General features: G+C 40.9%; 1 protein-coding gene across 1 annotated transcript; it reads right to left on the bottom strand.

Annotated features, from left to right (window-relative positions):
- Nucleotides 1–12,437: 12,437 nt before the first annotated feature.
- LOC138949947 (uncharacterized) lies at nt 12,438–13,679 on the bottom strand. Its single transcript, XM_070321730.1, has one exon. The coding sequence runs from the start codon at nt 13,650–13,652 to the stop codon at nt 12,438–12,440; it is 1,215 nt and encodes a 404-aa protein (XP_070177831.1). The 5' UTR covers nt 13,653–13,679.
- Between the last annotated feature and the right edge of the window lie 7,163 nt (nt 13,680–20,842).

Below are 20,842 nucleotides of genomic sequence, written 5' to 3'. Positions count from 1 at the left end.
CCGAGCTGTAAAGTTAGAGGACCCATCCCCCTCCTGTAAAGTCGCTACCTGTCAGTAACTTCACCAACACTGTCCATTAAAACCGTCAAGTTCGAATAAATCTTGTTCAAATATTGTTAGTAGATTTATGTCCCTCATGGACACACATTGGTGTCAATTAAGCACCGATATATTGCGGTCAAATACGAGCTTCTGCTCGCGAAAGATTTCAACCGATGCTCGATCATAACGGCCTGTTGCGAAAGCGTGCTTGCGTCTTGTTTAATGCAGTACAGTGGTGAGAATTTGTTGTCTGATTCCGTAGCCGAACAGTTATCGAATTCGCCTGATGCGCGATTGAGTCGAGTTCGAATCGCTATCAGGCCTTTCTTTTTTTTATTTTTTTTTTTTTACTCTTTGTCATTAATTTTGTTTGTTTTTGTTTATTTTCTTCGTGTACGTTGTAATATCAAAATTGATTTAAAAAATTAATTTTAGGCAAGAATGAGCTTTTCTTAAATTGATGGTTAACATGATATTACCGTTAATTACCTTGTATACGCCCTCCCACCCTATGTACCAGTTTTGCCCAAAAGTGGGGGGTGGGCGTTTACTAGGTACTATACCCTTGGCAGGAGCGGGTCCTTAGCTAGAAAAACGATATTTTGGTCAGTTTGTCATAGAAGTGTTCAAAGGATGCGTTATTGCACAAAACTCCCCCCCTCTCTCTCTCTCTCTCTCTCTCTCTCTCTCTCTCTCTCTCTCTCACACACACACACACACACACACACACACACACACACACACACACACACACACACACACACTAACACACAAAATCAACCTTTGCAGACATCACTTCCCGCCAAAGAGGAAGCTTTGAAGATGAAGACCATTGTTGGAGCAGTCCGCAGTACAAGCCATCAACAACTGTACGACGAGTCAGGCTTTATTTCACTTTAAGAGAGGCGTAAACGTCAAAAATTGATATTATTTCACAAGATTGTACACCGTAAGGTGCCAAACTACTTACTTGCGATATTGCCACCATTAATATCAACTAATAATCCATATCGCCAGCGCAGACCTTTAGATAGGAAAGTTCCATCGTTTAACACTGAATTATACAAAAACTCATTTCTCCCATCTACAACACAGATGCAGACTACATAAAACTTAGTAAGTCCCTCAAGCACTTTTTGTCAAAAAACGATTTAAGTCCGCCGTGTTATTGGTATTCTGGAGATCGCATATCACAAACAATTCACTGTAAGCTCAGGCTATATATAAGTGATCTTAATAACGATCTAGTGAGACGACACGTTGCTACAGATGCATCTTGTGACTGCGGATTTCCGTCCGAAACCGTAAAACACTTCCTATTAGATTGTCCAAATTATCGCGAAGCACGTCAAGAAACCATACATACCCTCCCTAACCACAGTATTCACCTCCCCCACCTTCTAAATGGAGACAGACAGTATTCTCTAGATTTGAACAGGAACATTTTTTCCAGAGTACACTCGTTCATTGAACGTTCAGGCCGCTTTGGGCAAACCAGAATCAATGCTCCACAAGCCGGACAACAACTTTAATTTCTGCACAACTCCTACCCATCCCTCTTCTTTTTATTCATTTTTATTCATCTTCCCCTGCTTCCTTCCTCTTACTGTCTTTCTTTATAATGATTATGCAACGTTTATTATGTTATGATAATTTTGGATGATTAATGAGATGAAGATGATTATAATGATGATGCTTTGGATTTCCAATTTGGTTTATTTAGACAAATTGTTCAGCCGTTACCGCCTTACGTTATAATATCCATGCAGGAACACCACTATAAGCTTCTAGCTTGTTGCTGTTACCTGTGTCTTTTGTACACATGTCATGATTGTAACATTTGTTGAAATAAACTTATGTTTAAACCAAAGATGAAGCTTTCGTTTCTTCTTTTTCCTCCCAGTCAAAAATGTATTGCGATTCTCTAGCCACTCCAGAAACCTTTTTCTGTCCAATCCCCGAAGCATGTCTAAGGAAAGGAAACAATTGAAAAACAACAATAACAGCAGACTGAACAATTTTTATTTATGTTCCTTGTCTACTAGTCCACTGGTCGAAACTGGGGGGGGGGGTGAGCGTTTACTAGGTACTATACCATGTACACCTGCATGCAACTGAGGTTTATAAAAAAAATAAAAATAAAATCCCCCCGTGTTTTTATTTCATTCAGTTTGTTTGGGTTGTTGCTATTGACTTTGAAACTGACACGCACGGCAAAAACGCCGGTAACGCGTGCGCAGAGAAGAGCAAGCATCGGGAATCTTCACTTCTAAAAATAACCAACTGATAGCTGCCGACCTTCCGCTAAACACACATGAATACCGGGGAAAAATAAATAATTACTGGGCAGTAAAAATAAATACTGGGCGGTAGTTAAACGACAGTTTGACTTTGAAGGACACAATGTTGCAGCTTTTTAGCCAGTGTGTCAGTTTCAAAGTCAATAGCAACTACCCAAACAAACTGAATGAAATGAAAACACGGAGAGACCCTTTTTATTTTTTTTTATTTTTTTGTTTTTAATCTCAGTTGCATGCAGGTGGCTGCTACCGCATTTTAGGTGGGTTTTTTCTCTCACCTTTGGAAGCATCCTTCTTCATGGTTATTTATTTAATTTTTTTAATCAAATGTTTACATGTTTAAGTTAACAAACTTTATCAATAAACTAATATCATCTTAACCAAAGATTTAAAAAAAACAAAAACATTCCAGCCTAAAATTATTTTTCAATAATGTTGCTATTATAACGTTCTCTTTTGCACATGAAGAAAATAAACAAAAATGAACAAATGCAAAAGAGTAAAAAAAAAATTACGGGCAGATGGAGATTTGAACTCGACTCAATCACGCATCAGGCGAACGAGAGAACCGTTCGACCACGGAATCAGTTGAAAATAATCGGACACTGTAATGCATTAAAGAAGACGCTAGCACGCTTTCACAACAAGCCGGTATGATCGAGCATCGGTTGAAATCTTTCGCGAGCGGTATCTCGTATTTGTCCGCAATGCATTGGTGCTTAAATGACACCAATGTGTGTCCATGAGGGACATAAATCTACAAACAATATTTTAACAAGATTTATTCAAAATTGACGGTTTTAGAGGAGGGGGATGGGTCCTCTAACTTTACAGCTCGGAGACACCGAGTCTTTACCGGAATTTCATGAATAACACTTAGCGGACTTATCGAGCGGAAGTGGTTTTACAGGCCGGTATATGAGTTGCAGCTTTTTCAAGAATACGAGCCCTGGTTTATGAAAACGCGGACTGAACTTTACCAATCGATCGTTTTTGGTAAAAAACAACAACTCTTTTTTCCCTGTTTTGATTTTAGTTCTGTGTAACACTGACCTTTGTGTTTTGGTCCATTTGTTCTATTGTTAATTTGTTCGTCTTACTTGCTCGTTAGTTTTCTATTTGGCTTTATTTATCTGTGCGTGTTACTTTTAATTTTATGCTCGAAGATTAGCTCAGTGACCTAATATGCCTGACGGCACTAGAGCATCCGGCCTTCGCGCCGGACACGTAAACGTCTACCATCTATACAACAAATTGCCTGATGTTAGTTTATTACTTAGCAGGGCAAATCGCCCAGTTCACCTTTTCGGAATAAGCGAAACGAGACTCGATTCTCGCGTTACCGATACTCTTATCCAGATCCCGAATTATTCGGTACTCCGCCGTGATGGCAGTGAACACGGTCACACGGGTTTGGCACTCTACATTCATGCCTCGATTGCTAACCTCACAGTTAGAAGAACTGACCTTGAAACAAAAAATGTGGAATGTATGTGGGTCGAGGTTAAACATTATAAATCGTCTGCTTTGTTAGTAGGCTATGTCTATCGAAACCCTGCAGAAAGACAATGTTGGCGCGATGACTTTGAGTCGATGATGGACAAAGTCAACGCTTGCGGGTCCAATATTTTGTTATTAGGTGACTTTAATATTGATCTAAATAAGCCTCAGTTAGCATGGGCTAATACTACCTCGCTTTTTGGACTTCATCAGCTAGTCCAGGACCCAACGCGTGTAACCAGCACCAGTACCACATTAATAGATCACATATATACCAACCATGCGTCCATGGTATCAAGGGTGTCAGTGTCTAAAGAAAGCTTCAGCGATCACTATCCTGTTTTTTGCACATGGTCATTCAAGCTGCCCAAGCGACCTCCCAAAGGCCATACAACTATCAAGTATAGATCATTTAAAAATTTTAATCAGTCAGAGTTTCTAGCTGATCTAGCCGTTGCGCCATTTCGTGACGTGTTTGGTCACAGTGACCCTGATGGGGCTTTGGAAGCTTTCTATAATGTTTTTTTTACCTGTTATTAACAAGCATGCACCACTCCGAGAGAAAAGAGTTAAGCATCCCACGCTTCCTCCCTGGTTAAACACGGACTTAATCAATGCCATGGCCCTTCGCGACCACTTTAAGCAAAATAAAATGGCTACAGAATTTAAAAAACAGAGGAATAAAGTCACCAACATGGTGCGTGATGCAAAACGTAGCTATTTCAATAAACTGGTGTCAGACAAAAGGGACACAGCTACTCTGTGGCGTGCTGTCAATGAAATCACACATAAAACTCGGAAAGGCTCAAATCAAGCTGCAACTACTATATCCCCTCAAACTTTTAACGATCATTTTCTTTCCCTTGCCGATAGACTGCTGACTGCAGCCCAAGGCAATGCAAACCGAGATAAGTACGAGTGTCCAGATATTCTTACTACGTTCTGCTCTAGTAAACTGGAAAAAGCTTCCCTTTTCCGCGTACCACCAATTGCGGTACATGAAGTGGGAAAATACATTAAGGACCTTAAAAACAAGAAATCGATGGGGCCTGACAATATCCCTGCACACCTCCTTAAAGTGGCTGTGCCATATATGGTTGATTCACTTACATACGTGTACAATTTATGTATTGAAAATGCTATATTTCCTACCGTTTTTAAAACTGCCAAAGTAGTACCACTGCCCAAAACTAGGGATGCGTCGAACCCCAACAACTTTCGTCCAATTTCTGTCCTATCGGTTTTATCCAAACCACTTGAAAAGCACGTCCACCAGCATTTACTTCAGTATATGGAGATCTGTAAGCTTTTTCACCCGTCTCAATCTGGGTTTCGTCCAAAACATTCTTGCCATACTGCTCCTATTAAGATGTGTGATTCTTGGCTGTCAGCCACAAACCGGTCTGAAATAGTGGGCACTGTCTTCCTCGACTTCAAGAAAGCTTTCGACACAGTGGACCATACTACATTACTTTCAAAGCTATCCGCGTATCTCCCTAAGTCTCCATTTCTAGCCTTCTTTCGTTCTTATTTAAGTGATCGAAAGCAATATGTCCTTCTTAATGGGAAACTGTCTACTACAGGTCGTGTCACAAGTGGGGTTCCTCAAGGTTCCGTTCTTGGTCCACTTTTGTTTTGTATATTCATTAATGACTTGCCACTCCATATTTCTGATCCTTGTGTTATCAATGACCTTTTTGCTGACGACTCATCTGTGTACACTTTCTCAAAAAATCTGAACGTGTTAGAGTCATCACTTCAAAGAAGCCTCGATGAAATGTTTACTTGGTGTAACACTAATACTATGATAGTTCATCCTGCAAAAACCAAAAGTATGGTAATCACTTCTAGACAGAAACATCAGCTGGCCCCACTTGTTCTAAAGCTTAACCTTGGATCATCACCGATTGAGCAAGTGCGTGAACATCGGGTTCTAGGAGTCACAATAGATTCTGAGCTAAACTGGAAATGTCATTTAAACAATATAAACAAAACGCTGTCGAGAAACATGTTCTTATTCTCGCAGCTACGATATTATGTCGACACTTCAGTTCTTAAATTATTTTACCATGCACACATTCTTTCGCATTTAAGTTATGCTTCTACGTTATGGGACAACTGCAGTGATGTTCACATGATCAAACTGAATTCTCTCCATCGTCGTGCAGCTAAACTTATGATACCTAACTCATCGGTCACTACTGACGAAAAACTGAAACTGCTCGGCCTCCTTCCGTTGAACCAGCAGCTTAAACTGAATAAATCATTATTCATGTTTAGAGTTATGAACAAGGAAGTCCCAGAGTACATTCTGTCGCTGTTTCAAAAAGCAACCAACAGGTATGGTTCTAGTAAATTCATTCCACCTCGCCCCCGACTAGATTTGTACAAGTCTAGTCTTGCATTTTCAGGGTCATCAGTGTGGAATTCACTTCCAACAGCATTAAAATATATTCCATCAGTCAAAGCCTTTAAAAAGCAAATACACAGACATTTGTTTCAAATCTGATTCCAAGTGGAGCATTCCACCGTTATCGTAACCTAGTGGTGATTCAAAATGGGTTTACTCCGATGTATTAAACCGTCCTAATGTTATCATACATACCGGTTATCTTATAGCAGTCTCTTTTCAGGGTTGCTGTTTCTGTTGTTACTGTTGTGTTGGTATATCCTTTGTTGTAGCTCTTTTCTTCTTTTTGCTATGTTGTCGGTATCTTTTGTAAAATACAAATGACTTACTGTTTGTTATTTTGCTTGCTTGCCGTTGTTGTTTCATTTGGACCATATGTTTCTAGTGCTCGGGATTTTTTATATATACATATATTTTTATTTTTTATTTTATTTTTTATTATTTTTTTATATTTTTTTATATTTTTTATTGTTATTTTCGTTATGACATCATCATCCTTACCATTATTCCTATTTTCATATTTCTATTGCTGTTATTGTATTTAATAGTATCAAATACTATAACTTTTTCTTTACCTTTAAATGCCATTTATTATCATATGTACGATTTTTTTTTTTTTGCCGTCCCTCTTTTGCTCTTATAATGTTTTCATGTCTGTTTTGTATTCATGTTAGTTAGCAAGGACAGATTGTAAGACTAGGCAACGCCTAAAATCTCCATCCTTCTGTAATAAAGTTTAATCAATCAATCAATCAATCTCTCTCTCTCTTTCTCTCTCTCTCTCTCTCTCTCTCTCTCTCTCTCTCTCTCTCTCTTTCTCTCTCTCTCTTTCTCTCTCTCTCTCTCTCTCTCTTTCTCTCTCTCTTCTCTCTCTCTCTCTCTCTCTCTCTCTCTCTCTCTCTCTCTCTCTCTCTCTCTCTCTCTCTCTCTCTCTCTCTGTGCATAAAGCAAAATACTGTACCTATTTTGTTAAACAGAGGAAAAGTAATTCCACTCCATAAAGGCGGAAATTTATCCGACCCAAATAACTTTACACCTATTTCCTTATTACACATTTTATCCAAACCATTGGAAAAACATATTCACAAACATTTGCTCGCGTACATAGAAAGCAGAAACCTTTTCCATCAATTTCAGTCTGGTTTTCGAACAAATCACTCTTGTCACAGCGCCCTTACCACGCTATGCGACACCTGGTTGTCTGCAACAAACCGATCTGAAATCAGTGGTGTTGTGTTTCTCGACTTTAAAAAAGCGTTTGATCTTGTTGATCATTCAATTCTATTGAAGAAATTACAGTTGTATGTCAGAAACAGTTCAGTGTGTAACTTCTTTGCTTCCTATTTACATGACAGATCTCAATATACTGCCCTAAACTGTAAAATATCTACTGAGGAGACTGTGAAATGCGGGGTGCCTCAAGGTTCAGTGCTTGGGCCGATCTTGTTCTGTCTGTATATCAATGATCTGCCACTGCACATTTCTGATAGTAATGTAAGAAGTGATTTTTTTGCTGACGATTCTTTTCTTCATGCAAGTGGAAAGTCTGTTCCAGTAATAGAGTCCTCCCTTCAAACAGCTTTAAACGATGTAAATAACTGGTGTAGTGCTAATGCTATGCTTGTCCATCCAATACAAACTAAAAGTATGGTAATTGCAACCAGACAAAAACACCAGATTTCTCCACTCAAACTAAATCTTACTATTGGTACGCAATCAATTGAACAAGTTCAACAGCATCGCGTTTTAGGAGTAATTATGGATTGTGAATTCAAGTGGCAGGCACAATTACAGCATATTTGCAAGAAAGTAGCCAAGAACGTTTTCCTTCTATCCAAGTTAAAGCAATTTACGGACAGAAGGACTCTGGAAATGTTCCACCATGATCATGTAATGCCTCACATTAATTATGTTTCGACGCTCTGGGATGGCAGCAGTGATGTCCACTTGAAAAAGTTAGACTCTCTATCGTCGCTCGGCCAAACTCATCGTAAAGGATAATGCCTCAAATGCTTAACTTTCTTCCACTGGAAAAGCATCTCAAGTTGAACAAAGCCATTTTCATGCATAACTTGTATTACGGTAAAGTGCCGATTTACATTACATCATTATTTAATAAAGCTACCCACAGATATGGGTCGGTCAACTTGATCCCACCGATTCCACGAATTGACCTGCATAAGACCAGTCTTGCTTTTTCGGGTACTTCAGTTTGGAATTCACTTCCATCATCCTGTAAGCACTTAAAGTCATTAAAAAGTTTTAAAAATGTGTTAAAAACCACTTCATGTCTGAGTAGTTTTACGCCTTTTGATTTACCACACTTAGTATTACGTCAAAGATATGCTGTGCATTATATGTTCTGAATATATTTTTGTTGTACTATTGCTACATGTTCGATTGCTACCAGCTTGTATTTATAATTACCTGCATTTGATTTTATGAATAACCACATATGTATGCTCTTCATGCCTCATCTTCATCATCATTATCATCATCATCGTCGTCATCATCATCATCATCTTCATCATCATTATCATCATCATCGTCGTCATCATCATCATCATCGTCATCTTTATTATCACACGTGTGCTGAAGTTTTCGGACCTCCTTTTGTTGGTTAACTTTTTAACTTTTTAATTTTTAATTCTTTAATTATATAATTGTGCGTCTATGCGTCCCAAGGACAGATTGTAAGAAAAGGCGTAGCCTTAAATCTTAATCCTTGTTAAATAAAGTTCAATTCAATTCAATTCAATTCTCTTTCTCTCTCACACTTTCACTCGCTCGGAGATCACGACATCAAAAATCACAAAAAACAATCAGGCATCCGCTGACGGCAGTATCACTGTGTTCTGCTGGTGTTTTCTTTGAACTCGGGTTTGTTAAAAACAACGGCAGAACACAGTAAGGGAAGTTGCTGTGTTCTGCCGTTGTTTTTTGAGAACTTAAATCGGTTTAAATGGACTTATACTCTACCAGCCAGCCTTCTATGTCATGTATGAAACCTGGAAATGTCTGTTCCTGTAAACTTTTATGACGGAAATGTAATCTATAGGGTACGGAGAGTCAAATTAGCTTGGTTGCCTAAAGATGCACTTTGGGAAATTCTCAGAATCCAAGATGGCCGCCCAACGGTCATCTTGAAGATGGTCAATATATATTTTTTGATCCAGATGGGCTAAAGAGTCGTGTAATACCTCAATATAGGGGTTTTTGATGTCAGCGAGTTTATTTCTGAGGTTGGTTTGTCAATCCTGTCAACAGAATCCAAGATGGCCGCCAAGATGGCCGTCAAAATATCTAAAAACACATTTCTCGCCATATCTGGGTTTCTAAAGCAGCTAGATTCATGATCTTAGTGCTGACCATGTTTCCAGATGCAAGATGGCTGCCAAGATGGCAGGTAAACGTCATTCACGCTCAAATCAATGTCACACAAAAATAAGGAAAACGCCATCTTGTTTGTCTTTTATCTGAAAGAACATGTTAGCATCCAGAAAAGCCGATGGGTCTCGATGGTGGGGATGGACAGAAAGAGAGCAAGCACAAAGAGTAAGGTAAAAGAAGACGAGCGATGGACGCAGCAGACCGGACGAAGATTGCAGAGGAACTGCAGAAGCACTCGCACCCTCTCATTGTTGAGTCCACTGACCTGTACAACATCGTCAACGGGCAGATCGCGCCAGCAAAAGTAAATGTCCAAGATGCACTGAAGATCGGCAGCACTCAAAGTGAGCAGTTCGCCGCTTCGCTTCACGGCACATTCCATGGCCCAATCGAGAGGAAAGTGAAGACCATGAAGGAGATGAAAAAGGTAGTGGTTGTGAATGACAAGGCCATCTTTGACATTGAAACATTATTCGTACGGCTTCAGATCATTGGGCAACAACGTGGTGTGAAGGCGACAGACATCTTCAAGTACGAGCTCAGTCCCGTACCTCCATCTCTCATCGACGAGTTCGGGTGTTTGAGGAAAGGAGACAAGGCTGTGCTCGTCAAGTGTCTTGGTGTTCCGTGTTCCGGTCAACAACGCACCTGCTCCAGATGTGGTGCTGGTCGACGCCAGCCAGCTCCTGTACCATATTGTGTGGCCTGTTGCGGGGACAGCAGGAGATCTTGTCGCGAGTTTCGGCGCTCGACTGAGCCGCTATCCTCCAGCAGCACAGAAACTGGTGTTGTTTGACAGGTACCATGAGAATCACCCAACTCACGGCTGTTCACGGCACACCCAGTTAGTTCCCTGCTGTGTGGAATCTGAGCAGCGTTTATCAGGTCAAGACAACGCTCTGGCATTGGCGGGTTATAAATAAAGACAGCTGCTACCTTTCCTCTAGTCCTCAGGCAGTGCTAAGCGATAGTGGCTCAGTTTAAGGTTAGTTTTTGTTTTTGTAATATTACTCACAAGCTTTTGCAAAATGGACTTTGCTTATACCACAGACTTATTGCAAAGACAATGGCATTTAAAATAAGTGTAAACACGACATGGTTTGGTCAACTGAACTCTATCTATCAGTGCTGGGAAGTGCTAGGTACAGACAGCCTCTGCTACCCATTCAGCTGACAAAGACACATTTTAACCGATTTTTAACATGTGTAGCAAATTACCCTACTCATCAATCTTGCTTAAATTTGGAAGACAGTAAGATAAACATGTAAGCTTTTACTTACAGGTTGCCATTATCAATGCGAAGACCTTTCTTGTTTTCTGCATGGTTAAAACTAACATCACTTGAAGTTAGTTAACAGGCACATGCATGAGTGTTCAAGTACAGTGCTTGTAGCATGCAGTCAACAAAAGGGCTAAAAACAAAGTCGATTTTGAAGAACTAGTAACTGCCCTTTAATGCATGATTAGTAAAATAATAATTTTTAATATTAATTGTATTAGCTAAAATATTTATAATCGTGCTAAGAAGTGACTCACTGACCTCAGACAAGGTTATTCCAAGACAAAAACACGTTTGCACTGCTAACAATAATCCAAAGCAGCCACAGTCAGAATGTTAGTTATCGGTTGAATCTCAGGGTTGGGTCCACTGAAAGGAAGTGCTCCTTTAAAAAAACAGTGAGCCTTAGGTGTTCATTCCTAATACCCCTTGTTCTACCTTTTAGAGCATTCAGTGCCGCATGGGATTGCTCAATGCCTTGTTCGCCATGCAGGGCCATGCCATGCTTAAAGCGTTGGATCCACGGAACAACATGACACTCTAACATGTGTTGTTTGGGTGTGATAGATTCGTCTGGAAGTGTTTCTCTAAAGTATCTCATGTATTTTGCAATTGACTTATTGAAAGAGTTAATTTTGTCTTCTTTGATGAAAGCATCATTGCTAATTTGTGAATGCACTGTTGAATACAGTTTGTTCAGGGTTTCAAAGACTTGACTAATTTTCTCTGCTTCTTGGATGATGTTTTTATTGTCAGTGACTTCGCTACACACACTTGCTACATTGTCACAGTCAGATCCTTGATTGTTTCTTCTTGGAAATACTTATGGGCGTGATTGCCTACAAAACTTCTACCATTATATGCTTGCAGTGTAATTTTGTGTTTTTTGAGTACTGTGTCTAAGCTTGATGTAACTGGTCCTGTCCTGTCTCTAAAACACACTCTTTCTTCAACTTTTGGTGTCTTTTCTCAATGTCTTTCAGCACACCTGTTGCCTGTTTACAATATGTGCTACTACACGCACTGTCTTTTAATGTGTCTCTGATCTGTCTTTCTTCGGATCTAAGGGCTCTTCTTTCTTGGAGCTGACGTACGTAAATGCCGAATTTGGTTGATCTGTCGACTGTTTTCCTTTTTTGGGCTAGATCTTTGGCTATTGAGATGTCTAGATCATGAGACAAATCTTCTAACAATGCATGGTGTTTTTGGGTTATGCCCAAGAGAATATGTAAATATGGTGGGCAGACATGAGAAAGTTCAATTGCCCAAAGTGGCTGAGAACACACATTATTAAAATGTTTCGCATTGGCTCTTTTGCCTTTACCGTCTTTTTCAAAATGAAGAAAATCACTTTTTAAAGCCACAAGTGTACGTTCCTGTGCTGGGCCCTCCCCTTTCTTTATTTTGTCTTTGGTTATAGTACACCACAGACAGGGTCTCACGCCCTGAGCTCCAGAAAGTCCGTGTGTTTTACACAGAAAGTCGTAATCACCACTCAAAAATAATCTGATCTTTTTATACGTTTGATTTGCTAGTATGATCTTGGACAATAACGTCAATGTCTTCTACCACAAAATGATTCTTTAGAATTTCACGGGTGAGATTTCTTTGTTTTTGTTCACATTTGAAGCGAACTCCACTTCTTGCTAGAACACGTTTGAGTTTTCTGACTTGAGTCCAAGTGAGTCCCACAGTAGCCTTTAATTGCACACCACCAAAACTGTCAAGATGACCAGATGTTGTGACTCCCGCACCTTCACACACTTTGCCTCTGCTGTCTTGTGACAGGGCTTTCAGCTCACTGGATAACTGAACTTGCACTGATCCTGCATTATTTCCTGAAATGTCTCTTCTGATCTCATCTAAGTCCTTCACTCTTCTTTTGATGGTTCGTGTTGAAGCTTGCTTTGTTTCTGTTCGTGGCTTTCTTAATCTCTTTAGAAAAGTTGGCTGACCACCAGTGTGACACTTTAGGGTAGAGTTATCAGTAGATGCGTTCAACTTGCGTTTTACCAGGTGAGTGGTTAATTTCTCTTCTACACTAGTGAGGGGTGTTGTCAATGTTTTCCCCAAACATTCACTTATGCAAACGGCACCTTCTCCTTTAATAATAGGCGAAGTCTGTGAACTAACGAGTTCAGCACTTTTTACTGGTGTTGACGTGCACTCGGGTGTACTTTTAAACACGAATGGAGAAGTCTGTGCGTCAACAAGTTTGGGTCTTTTCACTGGTGTTGAACTGCACTGAGGTGTATCAACAAAATCAACCGTGTCTGATATTGATGACTGGTCTAATAAAGATACAGAAACTTCACTTTCTTTGGAATGTTTTTTCCTGAATACACCTCTTGTTTTCTGGTTATAATAGCTGTTGCAAGGGAAGCAGTCACTAAAACAATTGGAACAACTCCAGGGACACCACAGTTTATTGACAGAAGCAATATGTAATTTCTCACTATCAGAAACGTACTTACACTGAGGCACACCACTTGCTGGCTTTCTGCTACTTATTATTCTCTTGTAACACGGTTTACAGAGATGTGGAGGATGTGTCCCTTCGACATCATTTGCTATATCTAACGAAAACACTGTCCAGATTTCTTCTCTAAACTTTTTGCACACAAAGTCAAATTTCCTCTTTTCCTTGTGTTGTCTATCTCTATTGCTACACACACGACACAATTTCTTCACACAACTGTTGTGATAGTCACATGAATGGGGCTCTTCCATGGCCACATAATGACGGAAGCAGATAAACACATACTTTGAATTTTATTTTATTTAAAAAAAAATATAAGCAGCGCTTAGCAGTGCTCAGCTCCAACTGGAATGGCAAATCCTATGTGTCTACTTTCTTCCTGCCAATTTTCACAGAACTGTACCAGCACAAAGGAGCAGGAAAAGCAATTAAACACAGGAGGGGGTGTTGTAAACTAGAGCTGCCATGGGTTGTTTACGGGGTTTCTTTGCCCTATCTGGGGAGTTCTGTCAGTGCTAGAGATAGCTTCCAGATGTGGAAATAATGTAAAGAATGTCTGAAAGGGGCTAAGATGCTATAGAAGCAGGGAGAGGATCAACAGAACTAAGGATAGTGCATTTGAAGTGTTCAAATGAGACACGGTTAGCGTTGCCAGTTACCAAGGAGAACAGAGTTACTTCCCCCTGAAACACTCTGCGACCCTGTGGGCTATAACCTGCAGCCGTGAAAGTGGGTCAGAACTAAGTGGCAGGGAGTCTGCCGGCATGAACAGCCGTGAACTGCAAAGGACCACGAGAGGATGAGGAGGGCAGGGGAAGGATCAAAGGACTTCCGTCTGACACCCACAACCCCCCTCCCACACAGAGAAGCTATAATGAAGAACGCCAACAACAAACGCCTCCTCAGCAACATCCTCTGTGGATATCCTCTGCAGAACAACGTGGAGCTTGTCAGCAGTTTCGAGTGTCTTGTCACTCATGAGTAGGCGGATATCACGCTGTGCAGCTACATTCTGAAGGCTGCAGCAGGCGGGGCGGAGACGATCAGGGTGCTGTGTGACGACACTGATGTGTTCGTCCTTCTCGTGTACTGGGCATGGAGAAAGACGATACAGAAGAGCATCCAGATGGAGAAGTGGGACGGCACGGTGCTTGACATTCGCGCAACAGTGGACAAATTGGGGGACAAGTGTGGTCAGCTACTCGGCATGCACGCCTTATCGGGCTGCGACACCGTGTCGTACCCCTGTTACAAGGGCAAGAAGTCGGCGCTCAAGGTGCTTGGAAACAGCGACATCCCAGGCCTGCAAGATGTCCTTGGGGAGCCAGACGTCAGTCATGACCAACTTAAGGCCACTGCCGACTCATTCTTCCTCGCGCTGTACAGTCAGAAGAAGGCCAAGTCCCTCAATAGTGCAAGATCCAAACTGTATCTGAGCAGGAAGAAACCACCACCTCTGAAGAGGCTACGACCAACAGATTGCAACCTGAGGCTGCATGCTCTCCGAGCACATCTGCAGATGATGTTGTGGAAGGCAGCAGACCAGAAAGATCCACCAGCCGAGGCTCATGATATCCGCTGCTTCGGATGGGATGTCGATGAATCTGGTGCTGTAACACCATCGCTGTCTAATGCGCCGATAGCACCGCAGCAGCTCTTAGATGTCGTGAGCTGTAGTTGCAGCGCCGAGGGGAAAGCGTGCAGCGAGAAGAAGTGCAGTTGCCACAGTGGGAGACTTACGTGCACTGAATACTGTTATTGCGAGGGAGGAGATGCCTGCTGCAGTCCTTACACGAAGCATGAGCCTGTTGGGGAGGAGGATGACGAGGAGGAGGAAGAAGAGGAGGAAGAAGAGGAGGAGTTTGTTGAAGACGACCAATAAGACGAGAAAGAAGCTGACAATGAAGAAGGAGATATGGTTTCAAAGTTTAAATCGTTTGTTTGCTGTAACCCAAGAGCAGTAGATTTCTATTTCGGTCGTGGCGTGCCAGCTAAGCTGCTTTAGGACATGGACTTTCCCACCTGCAGCTTGATTGAGGTCCTGAAAGTTGCCTCTTTAACTGGATGCTAACATGTTCTTTCAGACAAAAGACAAACAATATGGCGTTTTCCTTATTTTTGTGTGACATTGATTTGAGCGTGAATGACGTTTACCTGCCATCTTGGCAGCCATCTTGCATCTGGGTGATATCAGAACGGCTTCCCAGCCTTTGGAAACATGGTCAGCACTAAGATCATGAATCTAGCTGCTTTAGAAACCCAGATATGGCGAGAAATGTGTTTTTAGATATTTTGACGGCCATCTTGGATTCTGTTGACAGGATTGACAAACCAACCTGAGAAATGAACTTGCTGACATAAAAAAAAACTATATTGAGGTATTACACGACTCTTTAGCCCATCTGGATCAAAAGTTATATATTGACCATCTTCAAGATGACCGTTGGGCGGCCATCTTGGATTCTGAGAATTTCCCAAAGTGCATCTTTAGGCAACCAAGCTAATTTGACTCTACATACCCAATAGATTACATTTCCGTCATAAAAGTTTTCAGGAACAGACATTTCCAGGTACTCTTTTTGGCAAGTAGACTATTACTTTATGAAATCTCAGGAACTAAACGTCATTGAGACTTAAAATTTACTGACAAAATGCGCGCTGATGTGCTCATAATGATGACATAAAAATCTCATTTTTGACAAAAATGGACTTACATTGTTTTGTCAGAGGACGGCAGTAATGTGCCGCCAGCCTGTCTGGGTATCGTTGGACTCGGCGTTTTGTCAAGTGGGTGTCATTTCTTTTGACAGGGTACATCATAGAAGATGCCAGGTGGCTTGGAGGTTTTAGTCTCTTACCCCCCCCCTTCTTTGTAACTGGTTGTAATCTAATGAGCCTTATCCGGTGTGCGTAATATTTCCGGTGCGTGACACCGACACGGCTTTCTGCCTCGGTAACGATCCCTTTCATTGGGCAGGCATTTTAAGTAGAACGCCCCCCGTTGGCTTACACAGGGTAGCTTCCCTATTGGCTTATCGCCACAAGAAATCGGAAGTGACCACTGTCGTTAAAAAGGCTGAACATTTAGTAGTAGAGCAGACAACGCGATTTGTGATACTGAGCTGTGTGCTGCTCATATGTGTCGGTTGACGTGAACGGTCGAAGTGCTGACCAAATTTGTCGCGAAGTTGTAATCGGTCGACTTGTGGTTGTAACTGAATTCCGAAACCTGTGCTCTTGTGTTTCGCGACTATCGTCAGCAGCAGGTTTTGTGTTCCTTTTACGTGTGCTCACTGAGGAGAATCTACACTGCTTTCTGGTGTCTACTTTCTGGTGTACGTTAAGTAAAAGTCACGTTATCGCAACCTCTGTCTTGGCGTCTCATTTATGCTTCCTGGCCTATTTCCCCCTTCCACTCCACCCTATCACATCGGTGTGCTTCTTTAATTTAGGTTTGTTGTTGTTTGTTTAAAACATTCAAACATACGCACACATCACACGCACACTTTTACTTTTTAAGTTATAATAAGTATTGCATTCAACCACTGGTTTTTTTTTCTCAGTTGATATTCTGATTTTTGCCAGTTTTTTTTGTAATTTGTTTTTTGTTGTGCTGGTTTGTTTAACACACACTCAAACACACACACACACACTAAACAAACACACACACCACCACCACCACCACCACCACCACCACCACAAGAATAGGTTTACACTCACTTTTTCCTCCACGTTTTAATTTTGGCAATATCATTAACCCAGGATTGCAAAGCAGGGATCATTTGTCAATTTCATAAATTTCAGCTGGTTACTGCAATAAAATGTGCATCATCACAGGTTTCTGCTGGAACGACCGTGTCTTATGTGTCAACACAAAATACACACACACAAAATGGGTGTGGTGCTGCATGCCCCATAATAGATCCTAACTTCACCCTCTAAACCTCCCTGTAGATGCATGTTCTGTGCACAAAAATAGCCTTTTAAACTATGCAGTATACAAAATAAAAATGCAGACATTTCTACATTTGCTGTATTAGAATTATTTATCAAATAATTAAAGTTAACCAAAGTATATGTAATAAAACCAAGGAGTCCTCTGTTAAGTTGCTCAACACAATGATCGCAGCCCAGGGTGCTAACACAGTTAGGGTATGTTGTTCAAGACTTGGAAGGTCAAGGTTTTAAAGTATGCTTCAGTAACGGAATCTTATAACAAAGCTAAAACATTTACCACTGAAGCAAAACCATCTCTGAACAATTCAAAATTGTCACACGTACTAGTTTTACATTTTAAGGATCTTGCCAAGTGCATATCTTTTTATTGTGAAAAATTTGTATTGCAAACAAAAGAAAACACAATGTCTTGTGATCTGTAAATGTTCTTGATACTTAATACATTACAGGGAACCTTATAAATTGTTCAAGTGAAGTACTGTACAGCCTATTTAGCTTGTTCGTTTTCTCCCTTTAAGGTAATTTTATCTCAACAATCATGTAATCTGCTACAATTCTATAAACTGCTGTAAACCTTTCTGCCCTTACAGTAGATTCATGCCCTTCTGTGTGGGCACCTTTTTCTTCTTCCTCTTCAGTGTTCAGTGTTTGCATTTGGATGTGTGCTCTCTGGCCAAGTCTTGTTGCACAGGGGTGGCAAGGAAAGGCCACCCTCTCAGAACGTGTTGCAGAGTCTGTTCTTCCTACCCTAGCCACAGTCTCACGCTGTAGGTGCAAAACCTATCCTTTTGAGGTGTACCTTCAGACAGCAGTGTCCTGTGCGAAGGCGGAAGATGGCTCTCTGTTCTGTGTGAGTAAGATGGGGATATGGTCTTGAATGAGCTGGTATCTGTCTGTCTTTTTTTTTTAATATAGACATCAAAGAAGCTCCAGCACCAGCCACGTGTTGACTGTTTTCTTTATGCGTAACCTAGTCCTGGCAGCAGCTGTTGTCCATCTGTAAACAAGCAAGATCATTATTATAATATATTGATGGTGTATTTGTTTTACCAGAAAGACGAGTAAAATACCACTTAATTTTTGTTTTAGTAATGAGGCATACATGCAGTTGAACGATCATATCTTGTGATATCTGCCCTCTGAAAAAAACCTACTATTCAAAATGTACTTTTACATCTTGCTTTTTTAACTTAGGCTTTTGAAGATCCACATTACCACCCAAAAGGAGCCTGGCGATACTGGCATGCTTTAATTAAGATGTTCTTTCTTTATTTGGTGTTTAACGTCGTTTTCAACCACGAAGGTTATATCGCGACGAGGGAAAGGGGGGAGATGGGATAGGGGAAAGGGGGGAGATGGGATAGAGCCACTTGTTAAGTGTTTCTTGTTCACAAAAGCACTAATCAAAAAATTGCTCCAGGGGCTTGCAACGTAGTACAATATATGACCTTACTGGGAGAATGCAAGTTTCCAGCACAAAGGACTAAACATTTCTCACACACTGCCTGACCAAAATCTTTACAAACATTGACTATATTCTATACAAGAACCACTCAACAAGGGTAAAAGGAGAAACAGAATCCGTTAGTCGCCTCTTACGACATGCGGGGGGTAGAGAAATAAGGATGTGGAAAAGAAGACTTTTGGTAAGTGAAATAAAGGTGATGGATCCAGTCAGGTAGAAATAAGACAACAAGAAAAGAATTGGAAAACTGCAGGGAATAGTAGGGAGAGTTTTCTTGGAAGGAAATATAGGTGAAAGGACTGGTAAGGCAGAAATAAGACAAAAGAAGAGACGTAAAGGGGTGGGGTAGCTCTGTTTAAACACTCCCGCCGCGTGAAGGCGACCCCATGGGAGCCTAATTAAGATGACGTGTTACTCAGAAATAGTGCTTTTAGTTATGCGCTATAGAAATCTCTTTAATAAATACATACATACTGGTGGTGGTTCGCTGCAAAGCATAACCTGATATGATTTCTTCATAGCACCTGACTGGAAATGAAGTTTCATACAATAAAAACTACACTGCGCCAAATTTACAGCAGTTCTGTTGAATTCACACAGTCAGAAAATTTCAAGGCTGTCCTCAACATTCTATGCTCACACACACACACACACACACACACACACACACACACACACACACACACACACACACACACACACACACACACACACACACACACACACACACACACACACACACACGACTTGACTTCACTTAGGAAGGTTATGTGATGCTTAAATCATCTGTCTTGCCATTATTTCATCACAAGTAGCCACTGTGTTTATTGCTGGCATGTGCCCAAGTGGAGAATAGTCTTACCCCATTTAACAAAAAAAAAGAGTCTGGCAGGTGATCTGAGATGCCTTTAATAACACAAAGCTGCCTCTGTAAACAATTCTGCTTTTACACATGCTATCCCCAAAAATCAAGCCTAGCTTCATAGGAAACAGTCAGAATGTTGCTTCAGCATTTAGAATTAATCATCTTATTCCATGTACACGCCTTGGGAAATCTGACTCGATCACTACAGCAAGAAGTCAGTGTGTTGATTGTTCATATGTGACCAAGTTGAGGGATGAGCTTATCCTATGTTAAAGCCTGGCCTGAACTGAGACGGTGAAGAGAAGTAGTGTGCCTTTAATGACACAATGCTTTCTTTGTAAACAATAGATTCAACATCTCAGATCTGGTCAGGCCTATACAAATGCCATCCCTCAACTTGGTTCATACAAAAATCATGTGCCTGGCTATTTTCTGTACAGAGTGGGGATTTGTTGTTCTCTTTTTCGAAATCCAAAATAAGCAAAATCAGGTCTTAAAAAGGAGCAAGTCTTAAAATGGGAGTGAATTTACAGATGTTATGAACAAGAAGTCTGCGTAAACAGGGTCATTAATAGGAAGGAGTCTTAGATTGGGGTGTCTTAAAAGAGGCAGGTGTGTGTAGGGGGGGGGGGGGGGTCCACAGTAATGACCATAAAATAATCAAAATAATACTATTAGTCATCTTATTCTCTACCAAATTTCTAGAGGTGAAGACAATGATACAGAGTTTTTACTTGTGTCACTGTTAGTGTCATTCTATGAATAACATACCAATAGAAAGGGAGAGAAAGAGAGCTCTGTGTTTTTTTTTTTACCTGGGTTCATGCTCAGTTGCTTGAAATTTGACTTCTCAGAGGTTCTTCTTCAGTCTTACACCCACATGCAAGAGAACTTGTACCAGATAATGAAATAAGTGAACTTTGAAGTGCATTCATAATTAAAGCCCAATCATGTGGTTTAACCTACCTAGTCTTGAAAAGCCTGTCCGAGGAAACAGAACAAGCACCCTTCCGCAGACCTTCCTGACTGGAGAGTCTTGGTTGTAACCGCACACTTTCTAAAGTAGTCCATAAGCAGTTCCATGTGCCTATGTTTTCACTGGAACCAGCTCCTTTGTGTACCTGTGATCTGGATGAGCTGCAACACATAAAACT

The sequence above is a fragment of the Littorina saxatilis genome, linkage group LG16 (assembly GCF_037325665.1).
Source record: "Littorina saxatilis isolate snail1 linkage group LG16, US_GU_Lsax_2.0, whole genome shotgun sequence".
Lineage (NCBI taxonomy): Eukaryota > Metazoa > Mollusca > Gastropoda > Littorinimorpha > Littorinidae > Littorina > Littorina saxatilis.
Note: the sequence above shows the minus strand (reverse complement) of the source record. Positions and strands in the feature narration are given on the sequence as shown.

What these genes read in the sequence shown, in the direction of transcription:
- LOC138949947 (XM_070321730.1), bottom strand. Translation starts at nt 13,652, where the DNA reads ATGGAAGAGCCCCATTCATGTGACTATCACAACAGTTGTGTGAAGAAA.